The sequence below is a fragment of the Neovison vison genome, chromosome 2 (genome assembly GCF_020171115.1).
Source record: "Neovison vison isolate M4711 chromosome 2, ASM_NN_V1, whole genome shotgun sequence".
Classification (NCBI taxonomy): Eukaryota; Metazoa; Chordata; class Mammalia; order Carnivora; family Mustelidae; genus Neogale; species Neogale vison.
Genome location: NC_058092.1, coordinates 19,636,081 through 19,655,917, shown reverse-complemented (window position 1 = coordinate 19,655,917; position 19,837 = coordinate 19,636,081). Strand labels below are relative to the sequence as shown.

The window sequence follows — 19,837 nt, the reverse complement described above, 5'->3', positions numbered from 1 at the left end:
CTGTCTCCCTGACAGCAGTAACGTCCCCTCCGCAGAGGACACCTCCCTCAGAGTAAAAACTAGGTGTACAATTTAGAACGATTTCACCAACAGAGAAAGCAAGAGGCTGCAAGTTGCCTAAGTGGACAAAATTATCCAAAAGGTGCCCCTAAACAGAAGTCAGAAGTTATTTTTGGATAAAGCTGGGAGTCTGAACCCTGACTTTGCTACTCACTCTTGTATACAGGACCCTGAACCAGTTTCTTCATCTGAGCTCATTTCCTCACTCATAAAAAGGGCGTTAACATTGCGTTACACAATTGTCCCAAAACCGAAAACTAGAGATAATGCACCAGAAAATGATCAAGAAAGTGCTTCATAGAATAGTGCTACCTTCCCAAGGGGATAAACAAAGCAATGTTTTTTTTTTTTTTTAAATCTCCACTTTGCTTTATTTCTCCCAAACGATAGAGGTGACTTGTGAAAGCACATTCCAATTGCATCGATTTATTACAAGCTTTATTTCCCCAAGAGCTAACTTCTTGCTCCTTCCTCTGGAGGAAAGGGGGTTCACTGCAGGGTCTCTTAACAGAAGCAATCAGAGTCCCCATTAACAGCTCTGGTTTGCAGTTAGAGCAGTTCACGAGCAAGGACAAGAACGTAATCAATTCACAGACTTGTGTGTCTGTCTTAAGAACAGAGTGCCCATCGGTCTTAACATGTCTACGGCCAATTGTATAGACACAGAAGCACTTTTTCCGGACACAAGGACTATAGTTGGACCTACTAATTTTCTAGTTTTAGGGAGACTTTAAATGTGAATGAAGTGGAAAGGCTCTTCTGCTGTCCGCTACCAGGCCCAAATCTAGACCTACCCAAACTCTGCCTTGAGAAATACACTTCACGTTAACGCTCCACAACCAAGTACAGAAATCGCTCCTCTGCTCCCGGCCTCCACCAGCACTCCGCTCCAGGGGATCTTTCCTCGTTGCGCCTAGCACTGTGTTCTACAGCCGGACTCGAGACCAGAACGGCTGGACCGGAAAACCTCTACACCTCACACCAGAATGCGTCCTGTGCCAAGAGACCTGGAGAAACCAGGCTCCCCCACTCCTGGGAAAAGATTAGAGGCAGCATTCCAAGCCAAACTGTATCCAGCTTTATTAAAGATACTTTTCATAAACAATCATGGTATTTCAGGCAGGACATGGGCAGACAATCGTTAACAGTATACAACAACTTTCAAACTCCCTTCTTCAATGGACTACCAAAATCAGAAAGCCACTATAAAACCCAATGCAGTCTTCATGTGATGCTCGGAGCAGGGACGTTTAGAGTGAGGGCGGACAGTTCACATTTAGCATGTTGTTTAACAACTTTTCACATGCCGACCCTGACTTTCGGGAAATGAAATGAAAATGGCAGGATTATCCATCTGAAGATCCACGAGCTAAAAAAGGAACTCTTTTGAGGGACGCCATCTCAGTGGTGACACTTTGTCAAGTCCAGATTGCCTGACATACTGGGAACCATGTCTTGGGGGTCAGGTTCCAACAGGTCTCTGGGTTTAAGGGAGTCAAGTCTATGTTGAAGGCAGAGAGGGAGAAGAGGACATAAAAACTGAATTTTAGTTTTTTCCACGCCACCAAGGGGTTTGTACCCAGGCAGCTCATGTGTGTCAACGTCAAGGAACCCCTCCTCCTGGGAGCCAAGAGGAAGTTTCTCAAAACTAGGAGGGGAAGGTGTTTTTCCCCTTGTGTCAATCTAGCTTGAGAGGTATTCTATTAGTGACATATGCCCTTCCCCCAAAACAATGAAGTGTTCTGTGTGCTAACAACATAGCTTAAAAAAAAAAAAAAAAAAAAAAAAAAAAAAGTAAAACAAAATTCTGCATTTTTATAAAACTTGATAAAAAATAGTATTTCAAACTGTACAGTCACCAGAAGTACACAGTTATCAAAAATGCACACCCTTCACTTGGCATCTCCAGCACCTTCAGCTTTCTGTGCCTAGAAGAAGAAAAAGATCAATACAATGTCACCACCTACAGACGTGACACGATTTTCATTCATATCCCATCCCCAGCACTACACCTGCACCCACACCCAAGTTCAGATTTTAGATCCTTCCAGACTCAGTCCTTGTTTTGAGGAGAACTTGGTAACCTTCCCTCTGGACCTCACTCGACAACTGGGGAAGGGAGCACACTGGCATCAGAAGAGGCGTTTATCCTCCAGCTTGAAAACACTATGGTGTAGCGTGAGCTCACACAACAGTGCCCATTACTGGACAGCAGAGACTTTAGGAATCCAGAATGTAAGCTCATGGAAAAACCACAAGCAAACTCTGGGCTGAGTTTGGGGCAATACAGGAGCAGGAGAAAGATAAAAGAAGCTTCTGGAATTGGTAACTGACTCAGAGCTGGCTCCATGAAGTCGGACAGCTGTTGTACCTGGTCTGTTTTGGCATCTCCGTTTTCTGCAGGGTTATTCCCATCCTTGCTGGCATCAGCTTTCCCCTTTTTCCCTTTGGGTACCTTCTCTCCCTTCTAAAAAGGAGAAGGGAGAAAAAAAAGAAAAGAAAAGAAAAAAAAAAAAAAGAAAAAAAAGAAAAGAGCAGTTTCCTCAAATTTTGCCTGAGCAGGGTATGATCTGCCAAGTTCTGTACGACACAGGTTTATCAAAGATAACACCCACAGACTATAAACCCCCCCCATTGATAAAAATGTATCAAAACAAGACCAAATTATCATCTGCTCTGGTCTTCAGTATACACATTTTTATTTGAGTGTAAAAAATAGAAGAAACAGTGCCTTGAATACTCAGGTTTAATATGTACAATCTCTTGTAAACTGTGGACCCCCCCGCCCAGAACCCTGTTGCCCCATTATTTTTATCTTGATAGAGTTCTTGATTAGAAAACCAGTATTACAAAATGTCAGGGATAAATAAGGCAAGCTATCAAAACAAGTTAGAATGTCCATTAACAGGGTCATCAGTCTGCTGAATTAGGACACTGAACGACAGGCCTCATCCTGCGAAAATGATCAATTCCAATATAACTTTTAAAGCCCAGTTCAAATAACTTTCTCAAATCAAGTCTGTGTCAATGGATGAAACTGTCAGACAGCAGAACTGCCAGCAATGTGGGAAGCCGCAGCAATTCCGAGGAGCATCCTAGTCTTTCAGTTCCACTCACCTTTGCAGGGGCCTTTTTAGGCTTGGGCTCTGGCTTTGGAGGAGCAGGTTTCTTTTATTTCAGGAAAAGAAAAATAGAATATTAGTATGATGGGCCAAAGAAACAATCTACCACCAAACCACAGTACTACTGGCACGTAAGTTTCTCTTATTTCCTAAAGCCTCTGGGGCTGGCTTTCAGTTAGGAGTTTCCAATCTCCAGGAACCCATTTAAGTAATATGCCAAGGTATCCCACTTTGGCCACAAGCCACCTGAATTTCAGAACCAGCAAGTATCAATCAGGTAAGAGCCCACAAGAGAGTAGTTCATTCAAAAGCTGCCCCTAACCATAACCCACGGGAAACAAAGGGAATTTTTAATACTTTTCAGTTTCAGGGATAAACAAAGTTTAATAGCAGACACTTACAGCAGATAACCTTGCAGATCTTCTCTGTGGCTATTAAAAGAAAAAAAAATTAGAAATAGGACAATTAAAAAAAACCAAAAGGTAAAAAATTTTGTTATCAGTTCGGTCTAGACTATAGGAAGCGCAGAGAGCATAGGGAAATACCGGACTAGAGGTGTGATTAATTACCAGCAAAGGAGTCCCAAAGCTGTTTAAGACTCACCTCGTCCTTCACCTTGGCTTTATCTCCTTTAGCATCCCCCTCAGCCTGTAAAAGACAAACAAAACCTAAGAAAGTTGTAGCTTCGAAGGCAATGCTTACGGACTCACTAAGCGTAACAGGAGGGGGAAGTCTTGCAGACAACTTTTCCAAGACATACAAATCTTCCGGTTTTAGCATCCCCCGCTCCTATGAAAATGCCCTGAATGCTCAGCAATCTGACTGCTCCACTGTGCAAGCATCATGCCCGAGATGGCCCAAAGCGCGCAGGAAAAGCGGGTGTCCGAGCCCCAGCCGGCCTGGAGCCGCCCCGGGCAGCGCGCGCTCAACTGGAGCTCGGAGGAGCGCAGCCCGCGCCGCGCCGCCAAGCAGAAGCAACAGCTGCAGATGGTGCAAACAAACCCCTCCGGAGGCGGGGCCCTGGCGCCGTTACCATGGCAGCCGTCGAGGGCGGGAGACTGGAGGCGCGCGCAGCCGGGGGAACTCGTGGGCGGCAGCGGCGCGCACCGGCGCGAGTCTCGTGCGCCCGGGCCGTGGGCGGAGGCGGGGCCACACAGTGAAGCCCCGCCCCAAGGGACACGGGCCCCGCCCCCTCACGGCGGCGGTTTTTTGGCGGCAGCGCGCTCCCCCGCCCGCCAAGCCCGAGCGCCGCCTTCCCGCCCTTTCGGGTTTGAATTGCCCGCCCGCGGGGAGGGGAGGGGGCATGGCGATGGGGGAGGGGGCGCGGGGCGGGCACGGCGAACCCGAGGGGAGCGGGATAAACAGCCGCCAACATGGCTCCTCCCGCCGCGGCCGCCGCTCCTCCAATATGGCCTCTGGCGCCCGCGGGCAGCCGAGCCGCGCAGGGTTAGCCCGGGGCAGCCTGACACCGTCTCGAGCTCCTGTGCAAGGCGTCCGAGCCTGCTCCAGCCTGGCGCCGATTCTCGCGTCCCGAAGCCGCGGAAGCGGCGGCGGCGGCAGCAGCGGTAGCGGCGGCGGCAGTGGCGGCCCAGCGCCTGGGGCCCTCGCGCCACGTACCTTTCTCTTGGGCATGGTGGCGACGGCGGCGGGACGTAAGCGCTGGACGCGGGGATGCAGCGGCGCGCGGGCTTTGGCCGGTCCGGGGGTCGTTCTCGCCTCTTCTTCTTCACACTGCTCGGGCTCCGGGGGGTTTATAAAGTTTTTATAGCGCTGGGAGCCCCGGACCGGTTAGAACCGGATTTCACCTCCCGCCGCCGCTCATTGGCCCAGCTGGGGTCACGTGGGCGGGGTTTAAACTCACCTCCTCTGGAGGGAGTGAGGAGGGGGGTACGGGGGGGGGAGGGCGCGCGAGACGGCGGCGCGCCTAGGGGGTGGGGGCGCAGTGGGGGAGGCGCGCGTCGATGGCTGTAAACGAGGAGGGGGTGTGCGATTCGGCGGGCTCTGCGTTACAGCTCCCGCCAAGCGCTGGCTTTTGCAAACTACCAAGTTCCTTCCACCTTATGCAACCCAGCTACCCACTTCTCCAAGCCATGCGACACTTAGGGCGCATCTCAGCCGCTTTCCTTCCTGTTCCCGCTGGGGGCCCCAGAAGAAGGGTTTGCGAGGCCTGGCCGCACCGCCCTTCTCCGCCGGAGGCGGGAGGAAGCGCGCGGCTTGGAGGCACAGGCTCCCAATTCCCAGGGCTAAGGCTGACGCTGAAGTGGGGAAAGAGTGGGGAAGCCAGCTTGGCGCAGCCGGACGTGCATCCTTCCAAGCTGCCACTCCGAGGAATCCTTTCGTGCTCTTCACCTGGAAGGCGGTCCACTCGAGGTGGGGTGGGGGCTCGAGGGGGGAGACTTTACATGCAGAGGTCCCCTTCGGGTGCTGTGGGGCAGGTAGGAGCTGTCCTTTCAGCACCCGTTTCCCAGCCGCCTCCCCAAATGCCAACGAAGCCCCCCCACCCCAAAGCCTGTCGAGTGGCTCCCTTAGGTCCCTCTATTCCCGGACCTCGGAACCCCGCCACAGAATGATGGAGAGCAGCCGCCTAGGCCTACTAGCACTCCCCTCCCCCTACGCTCCACCCGCTCTGGAGACATCAAGCTCAGCTGCCCCCACCCGACGCGGCCACCAAGCCTGGGCGCTGCAAACGCAGCTGGCGAAATCCCTCCTTTCCACACTGGCAGGCTGGCTTCCTCTCACTTGCGGGAGGACAAGGAGGGTGGACGATAGCAACCGGGGATTAGGAAACAAGTAAAGGAACAGGTGTTGCAATGGCAAAAGGGCTCTTCCACTGGCTCCCCCACCTCGCACGGCCCCCAAAGCTGGGGATCCTGGAGGTAGCCAAGCGCACCTGAGGGAGGGCAGACAATTGCAGCGGCAAAACCAGATGTTCTTCTATTGTACTGTTTGTAGACAAGTTTTACATCTAAGAAATAATTTTTTTAAAATTCTATTTGAAACCCAGGAGAACACAAGAACACAATATCCTCAAGTGGGGGACTAGCTCACAGGTGAGAGGACATTTACATAGGTCCCACCTACTTTCTTGAGGCAAGGATTGAGCGGGTTTGTACAAATCTTGCGGGCAGGAAGTAATCATAAGGAGTTCCTATCTGCAGCTTCTGCACCTCCACAGTAGTGGTCTCTCAGCCCCTGCCTGTCCCACTCTGTGTACCTTACCCCCAGAATACAGGACCTAGACCCAAAGACATCAGCTTCATTCATCTCTGCTGTACCCCAGTCATATTAGGGAAAGTCAGACAAGAACGGAGACAGGACTCAATAGTCAGGCTCACTGGGCAGATTCCGTTTGTTGCCTCCAGCCCCTCATTCCCGCCTTAATTGTAGGGCTCTACATTATAGCCGCATAATTCATGCCTCCCTAATTAAGGCTGTCAACAGCCCCATTGTAAAGCTGGAAAATGTACAGCACCTGCTCTCTGGGAGCCGTGTGCCAGGGATTGGTTGTGGGGAATGCCAGGTGTGTGTAGGGGGCTTGCCAAAGGGTGCATTGATTGGCTTCTCAATCGCAGTGTCTGGCATTTCTGCCTGCTTCTGGGAGCAGGGATGATGGCCAAGGGTCTCTTGTGCCAGGTATCCTGGCACAGGAAGGGGAAGAGGAGACTGGAATATAGGGAAGTTAGGGGTTTCAAGACTGCTAGGAGCACTGCTTGCAAGACCCCACCGCTCCCCTAGAGGGAGGTGCTGGGGAAACAATTTGCAGAAAGTAAAAAGGGGAGACTGAACAGAGCGGTGGTGTTTGGCTGGTGTGAAGGGCTGGTGCTTGCTGCTCCCGGCACCTGAAGCAGAGCTGCTCAGGCAGACAGCTCTACAAAGGCACTAATCCTCTCAGCAGCTCCGCTGCAAGGCCTGGCCGGGAGACGTTAAGGGACAGGACACAGCCCTCAACTTGGCCCTCCTCTCCCTGCTGGACAGCGTTGGCCCTGACAAGGTGAGACTCCACCACGCTGAGAATAAATCGTCTCAGGGGCTACTTGGGGCCGGGTCAACAACAGAGAAGCCTCTGAGACAGGCGGCAGGAGGCCAGAGTCTGAGATGGTGAGGACAGCAGTCAGTTGGGAGAAGTGCTTGTTTCTATGCTCTGGGTCCTGTGACGTGTTCCAGGGAATGAGGCCTATGGTGGATCAGACTCACCAGGGCCTATGGGCCCTTCTGTTACCCCGTAGTCATGGACGGGGCGGTCTCTCAGGGGTGTGGAGCCTGGCCCCATGCCCCGCAAGAGGAGGAGAAAAGCTTGTGTGGGCTGAGTCGACAATAGGTAATTGGATTGTAATCACCCGCCTGGCTTCCGCGCGCCATTGGGGGCGCTGAGCCTTTCAGTGAGCAATCAGCACTGTGCGGTGGGAGGGGGGTAGAGATTCAATAGCAAATCCCAGGTGGAGAGCCCAGGGGGAGGAGCAGCAGATGGGCACATTTTCTTTCTGTCACTCCCTCCCCTTCCTTGCCCAAATAACGCTGGCTGCCTATTAGCTATTTACCAGCGGATCCAAGGTGGAGCCAAATCTTTTGTGAAAGTAGGGTAGAAGATTAAGATGGATTGATTGGTAAAGGGCTAGGGTTTGGGGGAGACCTTTGCCCTGAAATTCTGTGTGTGAAAGGATGTGCTGGTGAAAAAATAAAGTGCATTTGGAGCACACGTAGAGGTGGCAGAAGTGGCAGAGGCAGAAGGATCAGGCAGGGAAGACCTGGGGCTCCCTGCTCTCCAAACCTACTGGTGACGGGAGCTGGCTTTAGTGTACTTGTGGAGACTCTCACCTCAACCCTCCCCAGGGGCCACTGGGCCAGGCGGTCCAAAAGGTGTACCTGTGGCCAGCAGACCGGGCCTATGAGGCTCCCTTGCCAAGCAAAGGAAACACAATTCATCATTAGGAGGGAGGGGCCTTTCACCAAGAAAAGAAAGGGGAGTGAGGCCCTAGAGGCAGAGGGCAGGGCAAAGTGGCAGGAGGCCAGCCTCACTCAGGCTGATGCAGTGCCCAGACGTGCCAGCCAGTCAGCCCGCTTGAGTTCCAAGGCCTGCAGGAAGCCCTGGACCCGCTCTTCCCGTCTGGCTGCGAGTTTGTGCAAGTGTGTCCGTCGGAGCTGGGCGTCCCCACTGGCCAGGAGCCCCTCGCGCAGCAGCTGCTCTGTCACTGCAGCCTGGTCCCTCTCCAGCTGCTGCCTCTTCCGCTCCTCCGCATACATGTCTCGGGCCTTCTGCTAGAGAAAAGTGGGGATTGGGTGGGGAGATCATTTTTAGGTGTGAGTGCAACTGGGATGGAGGCGGCAGGGAGGTGGGGCACCCAGTGGGCCAAGCTAATAAGCAGGACAATGGTGAATTTGTACCAGATCAGGAAGAGCTGGGGTGTGCACGGGTGGTACCCAGGAGGCAAGGGCCCCAGCCCTGGCAGCTTGGGCTCCATCGTGGTTTGTTTGAGGTGGGAGCCTCTGTCTTTCATGAAATTCTTCTCAGGCCTACACTTGGAAGGGAACCAGGCAAATGTGGGTCTGACTTCTGGTTCCCCCACCAGCTAGCTTTGTGGCTTTGGGCAAATCCTCTCCTAACCTCATTTCTTCATCTGTAAAGTGGGGGTTGTGTCTACCTTGAAGAGTGGTTTTAAGGATTAGAGATAATATATGCAAAACCCTCTCCCGCACATTAGCAGGCTCTCACACGGAAACAGCAATTTCACTAGTTACTGTCTATTCTCTGCCGCAGGAAAGGTCCTAGTCCTGCCTGGGGCACAGTCACTAGGTCATCTCCTTTGGCTTCCAGGGTCACTCTACGGTACCATTGTCCCAACCCCCTCAACTGTTTTTTCAAGTTTGGCTCCAGACTTGCCTCCTGTAGGGAGACCGACCTGACTCTTCCAGCAAAGGATCCTCATAGCAACACTATGAGAAAGAGCTTTGGCTCGCTTAAGCCACTTACTGCATTCTACCAAGTAGAACAGGTGTTAGTGTCCACAGTCCACTTTTCTGTTAGAAAATAAAGCACGTGAAGGCTTGCCCAAGTGCCCAGGGCTCCTGGAACCAGCTCTGACACCAGGGAAGGGATCGTGCTTGCTGGCAACACTTCTCATTCACCTGTGTATCTTCAGACAAACCATCAACTCCCAGGAGGCAGAGACCGTGTGGCTTTTCCTCTCTGGCACTTGGGCACCCAGTACATGTGAAATACTCAACTGACCAGGTGACCTTAGGAAGGCGGGGAGGAAGCTCCTGGAGAGGGGAAAATCCCCCTGGAGCAGGACCAAGGCCTTGCTATGCCTCCCTGACGTGCTGCCACCCTGACTGGCCATGGAGCCTTGGCAGCAGAGCTCCTCCTCCGAACCCATCCCACGTGTAAGAAACCACACTCTGCCGCTAACTTGGCGTTCTATGCCCTGATGACCCTTACCACATGCTACCTTGTAGTAGCATGTGTACCTGTTTGTGTCCTGCTCAGCCTGTAAACCTGGATTGCTCTGTCCTCCCCCTTTAAAGACTATCTTACATATGCACAAGCACTTGACCCTCTCAGTGGAGCTACTTTTTATCCGTTGGAGACGGACATAGGTCAGAGTAGGGAAGTGATTTGCTAGGGTCTCAGCAATAAAGGTTTACCTGCAAGGAAAGATGACAAATGGAAATTCTGGAAAATCCCTCCCTAGGCTCCTGTACAAACCCAGGCATTCAAGGGCACTCTTCTGCTAGGGTGATGAGCTTACACATGGAACTACAAAGACCAGAAGGGTTTGAGAAGTTGCTGTGAAGGCCCTCCATCTTGCTGGAAGGGCTTCTTCCTGGCCTTGGTTGGGTGGAACCCTGGGTTTTGTGTACAGGACCTTACTATGATGTACAGGATATCGTCTCAGCAATCCATGTGCTTGTGGGCCAATTAGGACATGGATCTAAACACAAAGTCCCATAATACAAGGCAGAAAGGCAAGAAAAAAAGGTCAAGTAGCTCAGAGAAGAGAGACATCGTTGCTGCTGAAGGTCAAGGAACAGTGACGCCTCATGGACAGGCAGAATATGAGCTGGTCTTTAACCAATGGGGAGGATTTGGATAAAGGTGGGGTATATGGGGGGAGGAGAGTACCAGGGAGTGGGAATAATGGCAAAGACACACAGAACTGACTGAAGAGCTTGACCAGGCCAAAGTGAGTCCTCTGCACAATGGGTGGCTTAAAGGAAAAATGAGAAAATGGGAGCCAACATGGCAGCTGGCTAGTCACAATCAGCTGCTTTTCTCTCACCGCTGCTTGTGGCCAGAGCTAAGTAGGTATGTTCTGGTAGGACAGAAAGGAGGGGAGCACCAAGCCACAGAGGTAGGAAACATGGAGCTGCTTAGTCACTGTGTGAGGCTCAGGCTTCTTCTGATGGCACCCCCAGACTGAGTGCCGGACAGGAAGGCTGCAGTCAAGGAAGAGCGCGGCCCCTAATTGCTAGGAATCAGATTCACTGTTAGGATGACAGAGCCTGGGGAGCTCCTCGAGACCCTCTGCCCAGCTCCCCATTGTACAGACAAAGACACTGAGGCTGGGGTGGGGAGGGACATGGCCTAGGTCACAGCAGGCTGAAGTTCCACTGGTTTCTCCACTAAGGCAGCTTCTTGAGAGATCGATGGGCAATGTATCTCTGGAAAAGCTGCACTGGGTAGGGGCGGTGTGGGGCATCAGTGCATATAAATGCCGTCTGTCCGGCCTCCACATAGTCTGGATCTACTGCCACGTTTCAGACGTGTTCAAAATCTCAGGCACTCCGCCTCAGACAATCCAGGCTCAAGGAAGTCCTAGCAGTCAATCTCTCTCTCCCTGACCGTACTGTCTACTGTCCCTGTGGAACAGCCAATCAGGTGTGGGGGTATTAATAATTTCCTTAGAGACTTTTTGGACAGACCTTATGCCATCCTGGTGCAAGGGCTCCACGGAGCTTGCTTGGAGAAATGGGGCTCTGACCTATTCATCCAGACCTCTCCTGAGCAGTAAGGCTCTCTGCTCTTGTTCTCTCCTCAGCAGAATTAGGGAGCAAGATGTAACAGCCCCTCCAGAACATAAATCCTCCAGTCCTCGGCTACACTGTCTGGGCCTGCAGAGAGGCTGTGGGCACTTGGTCACAAAACATTCATGAGCCAGGGACAAGTCCTCCCAGAAGCCCCCATTTGCCACAGCCAACGTGCCAGGGACAGGGGATGCATTTTGGAGGGCTGCCTAGACAGCTACCCCTGCCAGAAACGCCACGTACTGAAGCACCCAGGGTCTCCCTGCCTAAGGAACTGTACCGGGACAGGACGAGAAGGGTGCTCCGAGCCTACGGCTTTTCTGGAGCCAGAACTCTGATGAAGGGCTCAGAGACACAGATGGGAAAGGATACTGGTCACCATTCTCTTAAGACAAACTCTGTTCCAGAAAGGCTCTCGGCACTTTTGCTGTATCAGCTTACTGCACCCTAGCACAAACCTGAGGCAGGCCTTCTTTTTTTTTTTTTTAAAGTGGGCTCCATGCCCAGCGCAGATCCCAGTGCAGGGCTTGAACTCACGACCCTGAGGTCAAGACCTGGGCCAAAATCAAGAGTTGGACCCTGGACCCATGGAGCCACCCAGACGCCCCAAGCAGGCATTCTTACTAACGCCACTCCTCTCATTTTACGGATGAGAAAAATGATACTGTGCAGGGTAAAGTCACTGCCAGGCACAGAATGAGCAGGATTAGCAGGCGGCGCCATGATGCAAAGTCAGGGATGTCTGAGACAACAGTTCAAGCTTTTAACTTTTCCTAAGGAGAAGACAGCAACTACCTGAAGAAATAAAGTAGAAATGAAACAGTCGACTGATCCAGTCCCATGTTTAATCTCTGTCAAGTGCATCAAAGGGAGTGTGGTGGGAACACGTGTCTTCTATGACACCACTCTTACAGATGAGATGGACCAAACACGGTTCACATCTGTCCGTGACCCCTCATGAACCTCCATCCCTGTAGCTTGTAACCGAGGCTCAGTGGCTCTGCACTGCCACCCATCCCTGCCCTGCTGATGTTCCCTTTGTCCTACTGCATCTGAGTCAATACTTCCTCCTTTAACCAGCCCCCATTTTCCACAGCTGATGGGTGATCACCTGAAGACTGCCAGGGCCCCTTCAGATACCAAGGTCTAGCCCCAAACAACTTGTGGCTGAGTCCCTGCTTCGCTTAGCCTGCACCAGGGACGATCAGCCCAATGAGCTACTCTAGAAGTCACCTCCCTGGCCTCTGCCCTGGCTTCCTGTAGGAACAGACACACTGTGCGGGGCTTAGAGATAGGGCAGCTCAGATTTTAACAATGGGAAGCTGGGAAATGGGATGGGAACACAGATGTGGAGGTTGGAAACTGAAAGGCAGGATCCCAAACAAGGAACCATAAAGAGTCTAGTTTGGTCATGAGACAGGGTACATAAAAGGAAGACCCTGGAGAGACCAGCTTTCTGGTCTGAGGCCAGACTGGTGAGGATGTTGTTAGTCTGGAATCTACCTTAATGCTTCTGCTAAGGTACTGAGATTTCTAGAAACAGAGCTTTGAGGACTCCTGGGTAGATAGAGCCTGGCCAGGATCCCCAAGGGGCCCCCTGAAAAAATGTTCAGGACAGTCAACATCTCTGTTTTAACTCTGGTTTCCTCACTTTAAAAATGGTGGCAATAACCATGGTATTGACCTTCTAGCACTATAAAGAATCCATGTAAAGGATGCCTGACATGTGGTAAGAACTCAGTAAATGTCTGCAGTTAGGGTTCCCAGGTACAGGATGGGACTTTTAACAATTGTCCTCAAACACATCCCCCCTCTCCCCAGGAAATAGCAGAACCATCCTCCCAACCATCTAGGCCAAAACCTACATGTCTGGATTCCTAGTAACATTAATATTTGTACTCACTTTGTTTTATCCTCCGAGATCCATGAGTTTCAAAATTACATCATCAGCCTTATCACTAATGGGAACCTCTTGAGTAATGGTTAAGTTTCCTTTCAGTTTGTATTCTAGTCCATCTCACTAAAGATGTATAGTCCGAGAACTATGTTCAGATAACCTGAACTCTCTACTCTAGGGGTTGTATTATTAACTTTCATTTGTTTCTGTTTTAAATTTTATTTTTCCCCATCTCAGTCTACTCAGCCTTCCCTCTCCCTACAGCCACCCCCCCAACCTTGTGGCACATCCTTTCACCTGGACCACTGTAGGAGTTTGGTCCCCCAGACTGCTGCCCCCCACGCAAAAATCCTGAATGATTGTTGCAAAATAAATCTGATCCTGTCATTCCTCTGATCAAAATTCTTCAGCTATGTCACCATGGCTCATAAGGTCCTATATAACCAGAGGCCTAACTCACACCCAGCCTCATCTCACACCCTTTTTTGTACACGAAGTCCTCTTTGCACGTTCTTCCAAGATCCAGACTTGACAACCTCAGTGTCCTTGTACTACTGCTCCTCTTATGGAGAATAATTCTTTATCGCCAGATTTTCTTTTTTTTTTTTTTTTTGACAGAGAGAGAGAGGTCACAAGCAGACAGGGAGGCAGGCAGAGAGAGGAGGAAGCAGACTCTCTGCAGAGCAGAGAGCCCGATGCGGGGCTCGATCCCAGGACGCTGGGATCATGACCTGAGCTGAAGGCAGAGGCTTTAACCCACTGAGCCACCCAGGCGCCCCTATCGCCAGATTTTCACACATCTGGCTGCTTCTCATCTTTTGTGTCATGGCTTAAAGACCACCTCCAAGGAAAGGCCTTCCTTGATTGCTCTGTTTAGTACCTCTTAGTTCCTTCATTACTTTCTAGCATATCACTCTGTTTCCTTCACTGCCTTATTACAGTCTGAAATTTTCTTATATACTTGTTTATTAACTATCTCAAGGAAGACGATAAGCTCCATGAAGGTAGGAATCTTATGCTTAATATAATCCTTGACTCATAGTTGGTATTATTTGTGCAACGAATGAAAGTAAGTCCTCTGACACCCAGGTAGGAAAGCGCCTGAGAAACCTGAAATGAGGGGCACCTGGGTGGCTCAGTGGGTTCAAGCCTCTGCCTTCGGCTCAGGTCATGATCCCAGGGTCCTGGGATCGAGCCCCGCATTGGGCTCTCTGCTCAGCAGGGAGCCTGCTTCCCCCTCTCTCTCTGCCTGCCTCTCTGCCTACTTGAGATCTCTGTCAAATAAATAAATAAAATCTTTAAAAAAAGAAAGAAAGAAAGAAACCTGAAATGACTATAAAGGGCTTCCGAGCAGCCAAATCCGAGATAAGAGTATCCATGCACCAAAGCTCACACACCAACATTCTCTGGGCTTCAGAGCTAGTTTATTCTCACTTTACAGACCTCTTTCTAGCAAGCCCGGCTGACTGGTTTCCTAGCCTATAGCCGATTTTAAACAGTAAATAGGAAGAGGAGGAGGGATGCTGTCAAAATTAGCCACTGACAGTGGTAGAAAATGCCACGGAGGATGTACGGAAATATACACGAAATCCCAAAGCTAAGTATTTGGGGGCCATCTAGCTTAGGGCAAACAGTCCCACCCTCCACAGGCATCACAGTCCAGTGAAGAGCTTTAAGATGCAGTTGCCATCATCATTATTAGCAAGTGCCTGGTATATAGTAGGTGTCGATGATTATGTACAAGACACATTTTGGAAAGTTTTCCAGCAAAAAGGGATAGAATAAAAACTCAGGTTCTTAAAGGAGCTTTGGTCTTGTGGAAAAATATGATATTCATTCCTCACTGATGGTGGATAGTTGAGACTCTGCCGTTTTTCCTTTCACTTGAACAAAACTCCCTCTTTCAATTCTTCATATTCTAATGACCAAGCACAGGACGAAAGCTTCATGATTTGACGGACTTTTTCCAGGAGTTCTGGACTTGGAATTCATGGACAGATTCCAGGGGTTACATAAACCCCTGACATCTTTTCGGTGATGAGTACAATTCTATGCAAAATGCCATGTGTTAGAATGATCTGTGCAATTTTTCTAGGGAGATGGTCTATGGTTTCCATCAGATTCTCCAAGAGGATTAAGAAGCCCTGAGTTAAAACATTATTTCCTCCTGGTCATTGTCTTTCCAGACTCAAGAAACAGCAGCAGCAGCTTTGGGTTTAAAAGCCTGTGGCGTTGAGACAGTGATTCTGCCCCTCTGTTTCCAGATTTGGAAAACACAGATACCAAACCTGGGGGATTGCTGGAAGGGTTAAGTACAGAAACATACCAGAATACATCTAACGCACTAACGACCACGCACACTACCCTTATTATCAAGAATTCTAATCAGATGCAGGTGACTCTGCCTCCTATTAAAACATGTTTCCAGATGTGGTGATCAAAACTGAAAGAACTTCAAATGTTGGCAGAACATATTTTATATAATAGAAAGACAGTGCTACTTTGTTCTTAATCCCTTCTGGAAGAGGCTTGAATTTTGCATACTTTCACTTTTACGATCTTTTACTAGCTTAATACCGTGAGGGAATAGCCAGTCTCTCTGACAAGTCTCCTGTGTTTCTGTGCAAAGAGATTATAGACATGTAACTTGAATCCCAGTTCTGTCTCTTATTGGTTATACATCCTTAAGAAAAGAATTTTGCTGTATTCACTTAAACAAGTGGGGCGGATGATACCTAGGCCATTGGGATCTTGGGAGCATTAAATGAGCTAGTACCTATAAAATGTTCACAGTGCCTGACATATAGTAAACAAGGAGTAGCTACTGTATTCATTAACATGCCTATTAGCAAGTGCCTCGTGTAAGTAGTAGGCAGTCCGTCGATGCTAACCTTTTCTTCCATCACATCCGGTCAGACCAGCCCTGAACTCTTTCTTACCTGGAGCATGCTGTGGTTCATCTGGTACTGCAGGATGGCCTCACAGAGGTTCCAGAATGCGTATTCTGGCCACAGAACAGGTTGGAACACCAAGCAGGAGTGAGAAGTCTGGGAAAGCAGGGGGAAGGAAGACAGGATAGTTTAGTAGCATGTTGCTGGAACATACTCCTGGTTCTGGCTTCCAAAGGAATAGGCTGAGCATGACCCAGCGGCCCAGAGCTGAGAGGTCCCAGGCGCCCTGAGCTGCAGCTACTGTCGTTGCCAGCCCCAAAGTGCCTTGCTCATAGGGTGGGGTCATCTGAGGCACCTGTGTGCAGCGAGGCAGAACTACAGCAAGACTAGATCAACATTCCCACCAGGATTTTTCTAAGAGCCAATTTTAGGACTATGAAATAACATCTGGATTATGTTATTGGCTCTTGGCCCTTAGATGTCATCTGGGAGACATGTTGTCTGATAAAAGTCAGCAATGAACAAATGGTAGCAGGGGCTGTTATTTTTAAGGAGCAGAGCAGGGCAGAGTGGTGAAGAGCTTGGGCTCTGGGGCCAGACTACCTGCCTTGGATCCTGGCTCCACCATTTATCATCCATGTGACCTGAGGCAAGTTACTTAACCTCTCTGGGTCTCGGTCTCCTCAACTATAAAACTGGCTGACAGGAGTACCTGGTTTTTAAGGTATGATGAAAATTAAACATGATAATGTACACAAAGCAGTCAGACTACAGAGCTGGGTGAACCCTAATAATAATCACTAATGTAAGAGTTCCTTCTGGAACATTCTTGACAGCCATCGCTTGATACCTTCAATAGTGAGGAGGAATTCAGTACCTCAAGAGTGCTGACTTTAGTTATCCGATAGCTTGTTCTGTTAAACCAATGACACCTTCCCTGGAACTTCTACCAAAGTCTCAGGCCTTTGCTCTGGAACAAGTCTGTTTCTTCTTCAAAGTGACATTCTTTCAAATATTTGAAGGCAAGATTAGAGCTGCCTGTTATTTGTCCCCAAGGTTGTCATGACTTGTTCAGTTTGCCTTTGCCTACAAATGATACATTTTGAAGGCGGCAGGGATTATCTCTGACTTGGTCATTGCCATATGCCCAACACACAAAGGAGGAACTCAGTATTTCTTTCTCAAAGAATGAACTGTCACCATGCCTCCCTTTTTCAGACCATTATCCTTCACTCATTCCTTACATGGCATGAGTTCCAGATTCCTTGCTATCTGGGTTGGCCACTTCTGCTAAGTCCTCCAGTTTGCCAATGAAGTCTTTTAAAACTCAGTGCCCGGGGGCAGCTGGGTGGCTCAGTGGGTTAAAGCCTCTGCCTTTGGCTCAGGTAATAGTCCTGGGGTCCTAGGATCGAGCCCCGCATCCGGCTTTCGGCTCAGCGGGGAGCCTGAATCCTCCTCTCTCTCTGCCTGCCTCTCTGCCTACTTGAGATCTATGTCTGTCAAATAAATAAATACAATCTTTAAAAAAGAAAATAAAACTCAGTACACGGAAGTAAACTTTCCGGACATGATCTGACCCACAGAGCAGACCACCAAACCATAACCTGCACATTATTTCTTTCAATATAGCCAAAGACCAAAAGTATCTTCAGTAGCTAAATCTTTTAAGACTATGGTCCATCAAAATTTCTGGAACTTGCTACAAAGCAGAGTCTCTCCAACCTCTCCTTGAATAGTCATGTGTTTCTTAGGGGCCAAGTTAACAGATGATGGGAGATTTTCAAGCAAAAGCAAACTCATCTGGCTATAAGCTTTTGGGGGACCACAGGGTTAAATGAGCTAAAAGGCAACAGCAGGCCCCTAAGAGTCTACATATAGTTTCTATCCCTGTCGACTGTGCTTGCATAGACACGGCTGCTTTCTCCGAAGGAGACAGACCTGTGACTGCAAGGCCAGGTTCTAGCCCAGAGGGGCTGGAGTAGTAGCTGGCAGATTACCAGGGCAGCAGCTTAGGCTCAGGAACACAAGATAGAAGGCCAGTGCTTTGAACAGGGGCACAAGTGAAGTTTTCACCACAGCTGGATAGCCTTGATTTTCCTCTAGGCACTTCGGAGAGCAAGAACCACCCAGGCTGGCAGAGCCAGGGACAGAGGAGGAAGGGACAGCAATGTGACCAGGCACAGCCTAGATACATTTCTCCAGATTCCCGCCCCCCCGGCCCCTGTTCTCGGGTGCCAGCGTGGCTGCGAGTGGGGAGGAGCCCTGCCACATCCATCCCGCGGGTGCGATCGCAGTTTTCAGGCTGCCACAAACACAACTCCCGTGGTTGCAAACTGCTTACCTGCCACAGCAAGAAGTCGCTGAGCCTCACTTCCCCAGAAGTCCGTATCAAGATGTCAGGGTGCGGAGAGTGGTTGGTATAGAGGCACTTATCGAGCAGAGACTCAGAGACATCACTAAGGTGAGTGGGGAAAAGACAAGGTAAGCACACATCTCTTTTCGGATTATTCTCATGGCGAACTCCTACGTCAGGCTTCCCAATTCTGAGAACACCACGAGCCAATATAGGCGGAGGCCCTAAACATTCAAATGAATGTATGATTTTAGTCCTCACAACTACAGGAAGTAGTTCGATCCTCATTTTATACATAAGGAAACAGGCTCAGAGAAGATAAATAACTTGCCCAAAGTCATTTCACTGCAGGCCTAAAACCAGATGTACCCACTAGAACGTGTCCTTCACTTAAAACACCTTATTTTCTACAATGCATACATCCGGGGCACGTGGGAGGCTCAGTCAGTTAAGAGTCTAACTTCAGCTCAGGCCATGATCTCAGGGTCCTCTGATGGGAGCCCCGAATTGGGCTCTGAGCTCAGCAAGGAATATGCTTCCCCCACTTCCTCTCCCTCTGTCCCTCCCCTGCTCATCTGCATACATGCACACTCTCTCTCTCTCAAATAAATAAAATCTTTTTTTAAAAAGGATTTTATTTATTTATTTGACAGACAGAGATCACAAGTAGGCAGAGAGGCAGGCAGAGAGAGAGGCGGAAGCAGATTCCCCACCAAGCAGAGAGCCCGACGTGGGGCTCAATCCCAGGACCCTGGCAGAAGCTTTAACATACTGAGCCACCCAGGCACCCCTAAATAAAATCTTAAAACAAGTAAAATAAAATGTACACATTTGACCCTGAAATTTGATACAATACTAATGCAACTATTTCAATAAAGATAAATTTAAATCACTGACTGGAAAAGATCAGAGCTAATATTAAATGAAAAAACAAGCTTCAGAAAATATACAGTGCAGAGGCGCCTGGGTGGCTCAGTCAGTTAAACGTCCAACTCTTGATTTTGGCTCAGGTCATGATCTCAGGGTCATGAGATCAAGTCCCATTTTGGGCTCCACAATGGGCATGGTTAAGCCTGCTTAAGATTCTCACTTGCCTTCTTCCTCTGCCCAACAACTCCCTCTAAAAAAAAAAAAAAAAAAAAAAAAGGAAAAAGAAGAGATAGAGTACAAGGGCATCTGGGTGGCTCAGTTGGTTAAACATTTGCCTTTGGTTCATGTAATGATCCCAGGGTCCTGGGACTGAGCCCTAAATCAGGCTCACTGCTCAGTGGGGGGGTCAGTTTCTCCCTCTGCTCTTCTCCTCATGTGCATGCTCTCTCTCTCTCTTCCAAAAATAAGTAAATAAATACAAATTTTAAAAATAAAAATGAAAAATAAAGAAAGAACAAAGTTTAGAAAGACATAAACACTATACTCTCAATGGTGATTACTTTTGGAAGGAAAGACTATCTCTTTTTTTACTTTACGTACTTCTGTTACTGTTTGAATGTAC

The 19,837-nt window shown here is 49.5% G+C and overlaps 2 protein-coding genes across 4 annotated transcripts in view; both read right to left on the bottom strand.

The window, feature by feature from the left end:
* Window positions 1-1,115: 1,115 nt before the first annotated feature.
* Window positions 1,116-4,998, bottom strand: HMGN2 (high mobility group nucleosomal binding domain 2). The gene is made up of 6 exons (XM_044237506.1): window positions 4,800-4,998; window positions 3,786-3,830; window positions 3,584-3,613; window positions 3,178-3,228; window positions 2,432-2,527; window positions 1,116-1,988 (listed from the first exon to the last, which is right to left on the bottom strand). The coding sequence occupies exons 1-6, from the start codon at window positions 4,812-4,814 to the stop codon at window positions 1,953-1,955; spliced, it is 273 nt and encodes a 90-aa protein (XP_044093441.1). The 5' UTR covers window positions 4,815-4,998; the 3' UTR covers window positions 1,116-1,952.
* Window positions 4,999-6,155: 1,157 nt separating this feature from the next.
* DHDDS (dehydrodolichyl diphosphate synthase subunit) overlaps window positions 6,156-19,837 on the bottom strand; it is a 31,787-nt gene continuing 18,105 nt past the window's right edge. For 2 of the 3 annotated variants that reach the window (XM_044237503.1, XM_044237504.1), the window contains exons 7-9: window positions 18,334-18,448; window positions 16,041-16,148; window positions 6,156-8,438 (exon numbers count right to left, since the gene is read on the bottom strand). In XM_044237503.1, the coding sequence (XP_044093438.1) occupies window positions 8,199-8,438; window positions 16,041-16,148; window positions 18,334-18,448 (463 nt within the window). In that variant the 3' untranslated portion in view covers window positions 6,156-8,198. The remainder of the gene's footprint in view (window positions 8,439-16,040; window positions 16,149-18,333; window positions 18,449-19,837) is intronic. The other variant, XM_044237505.1, reaches the window with a different exon arrangement.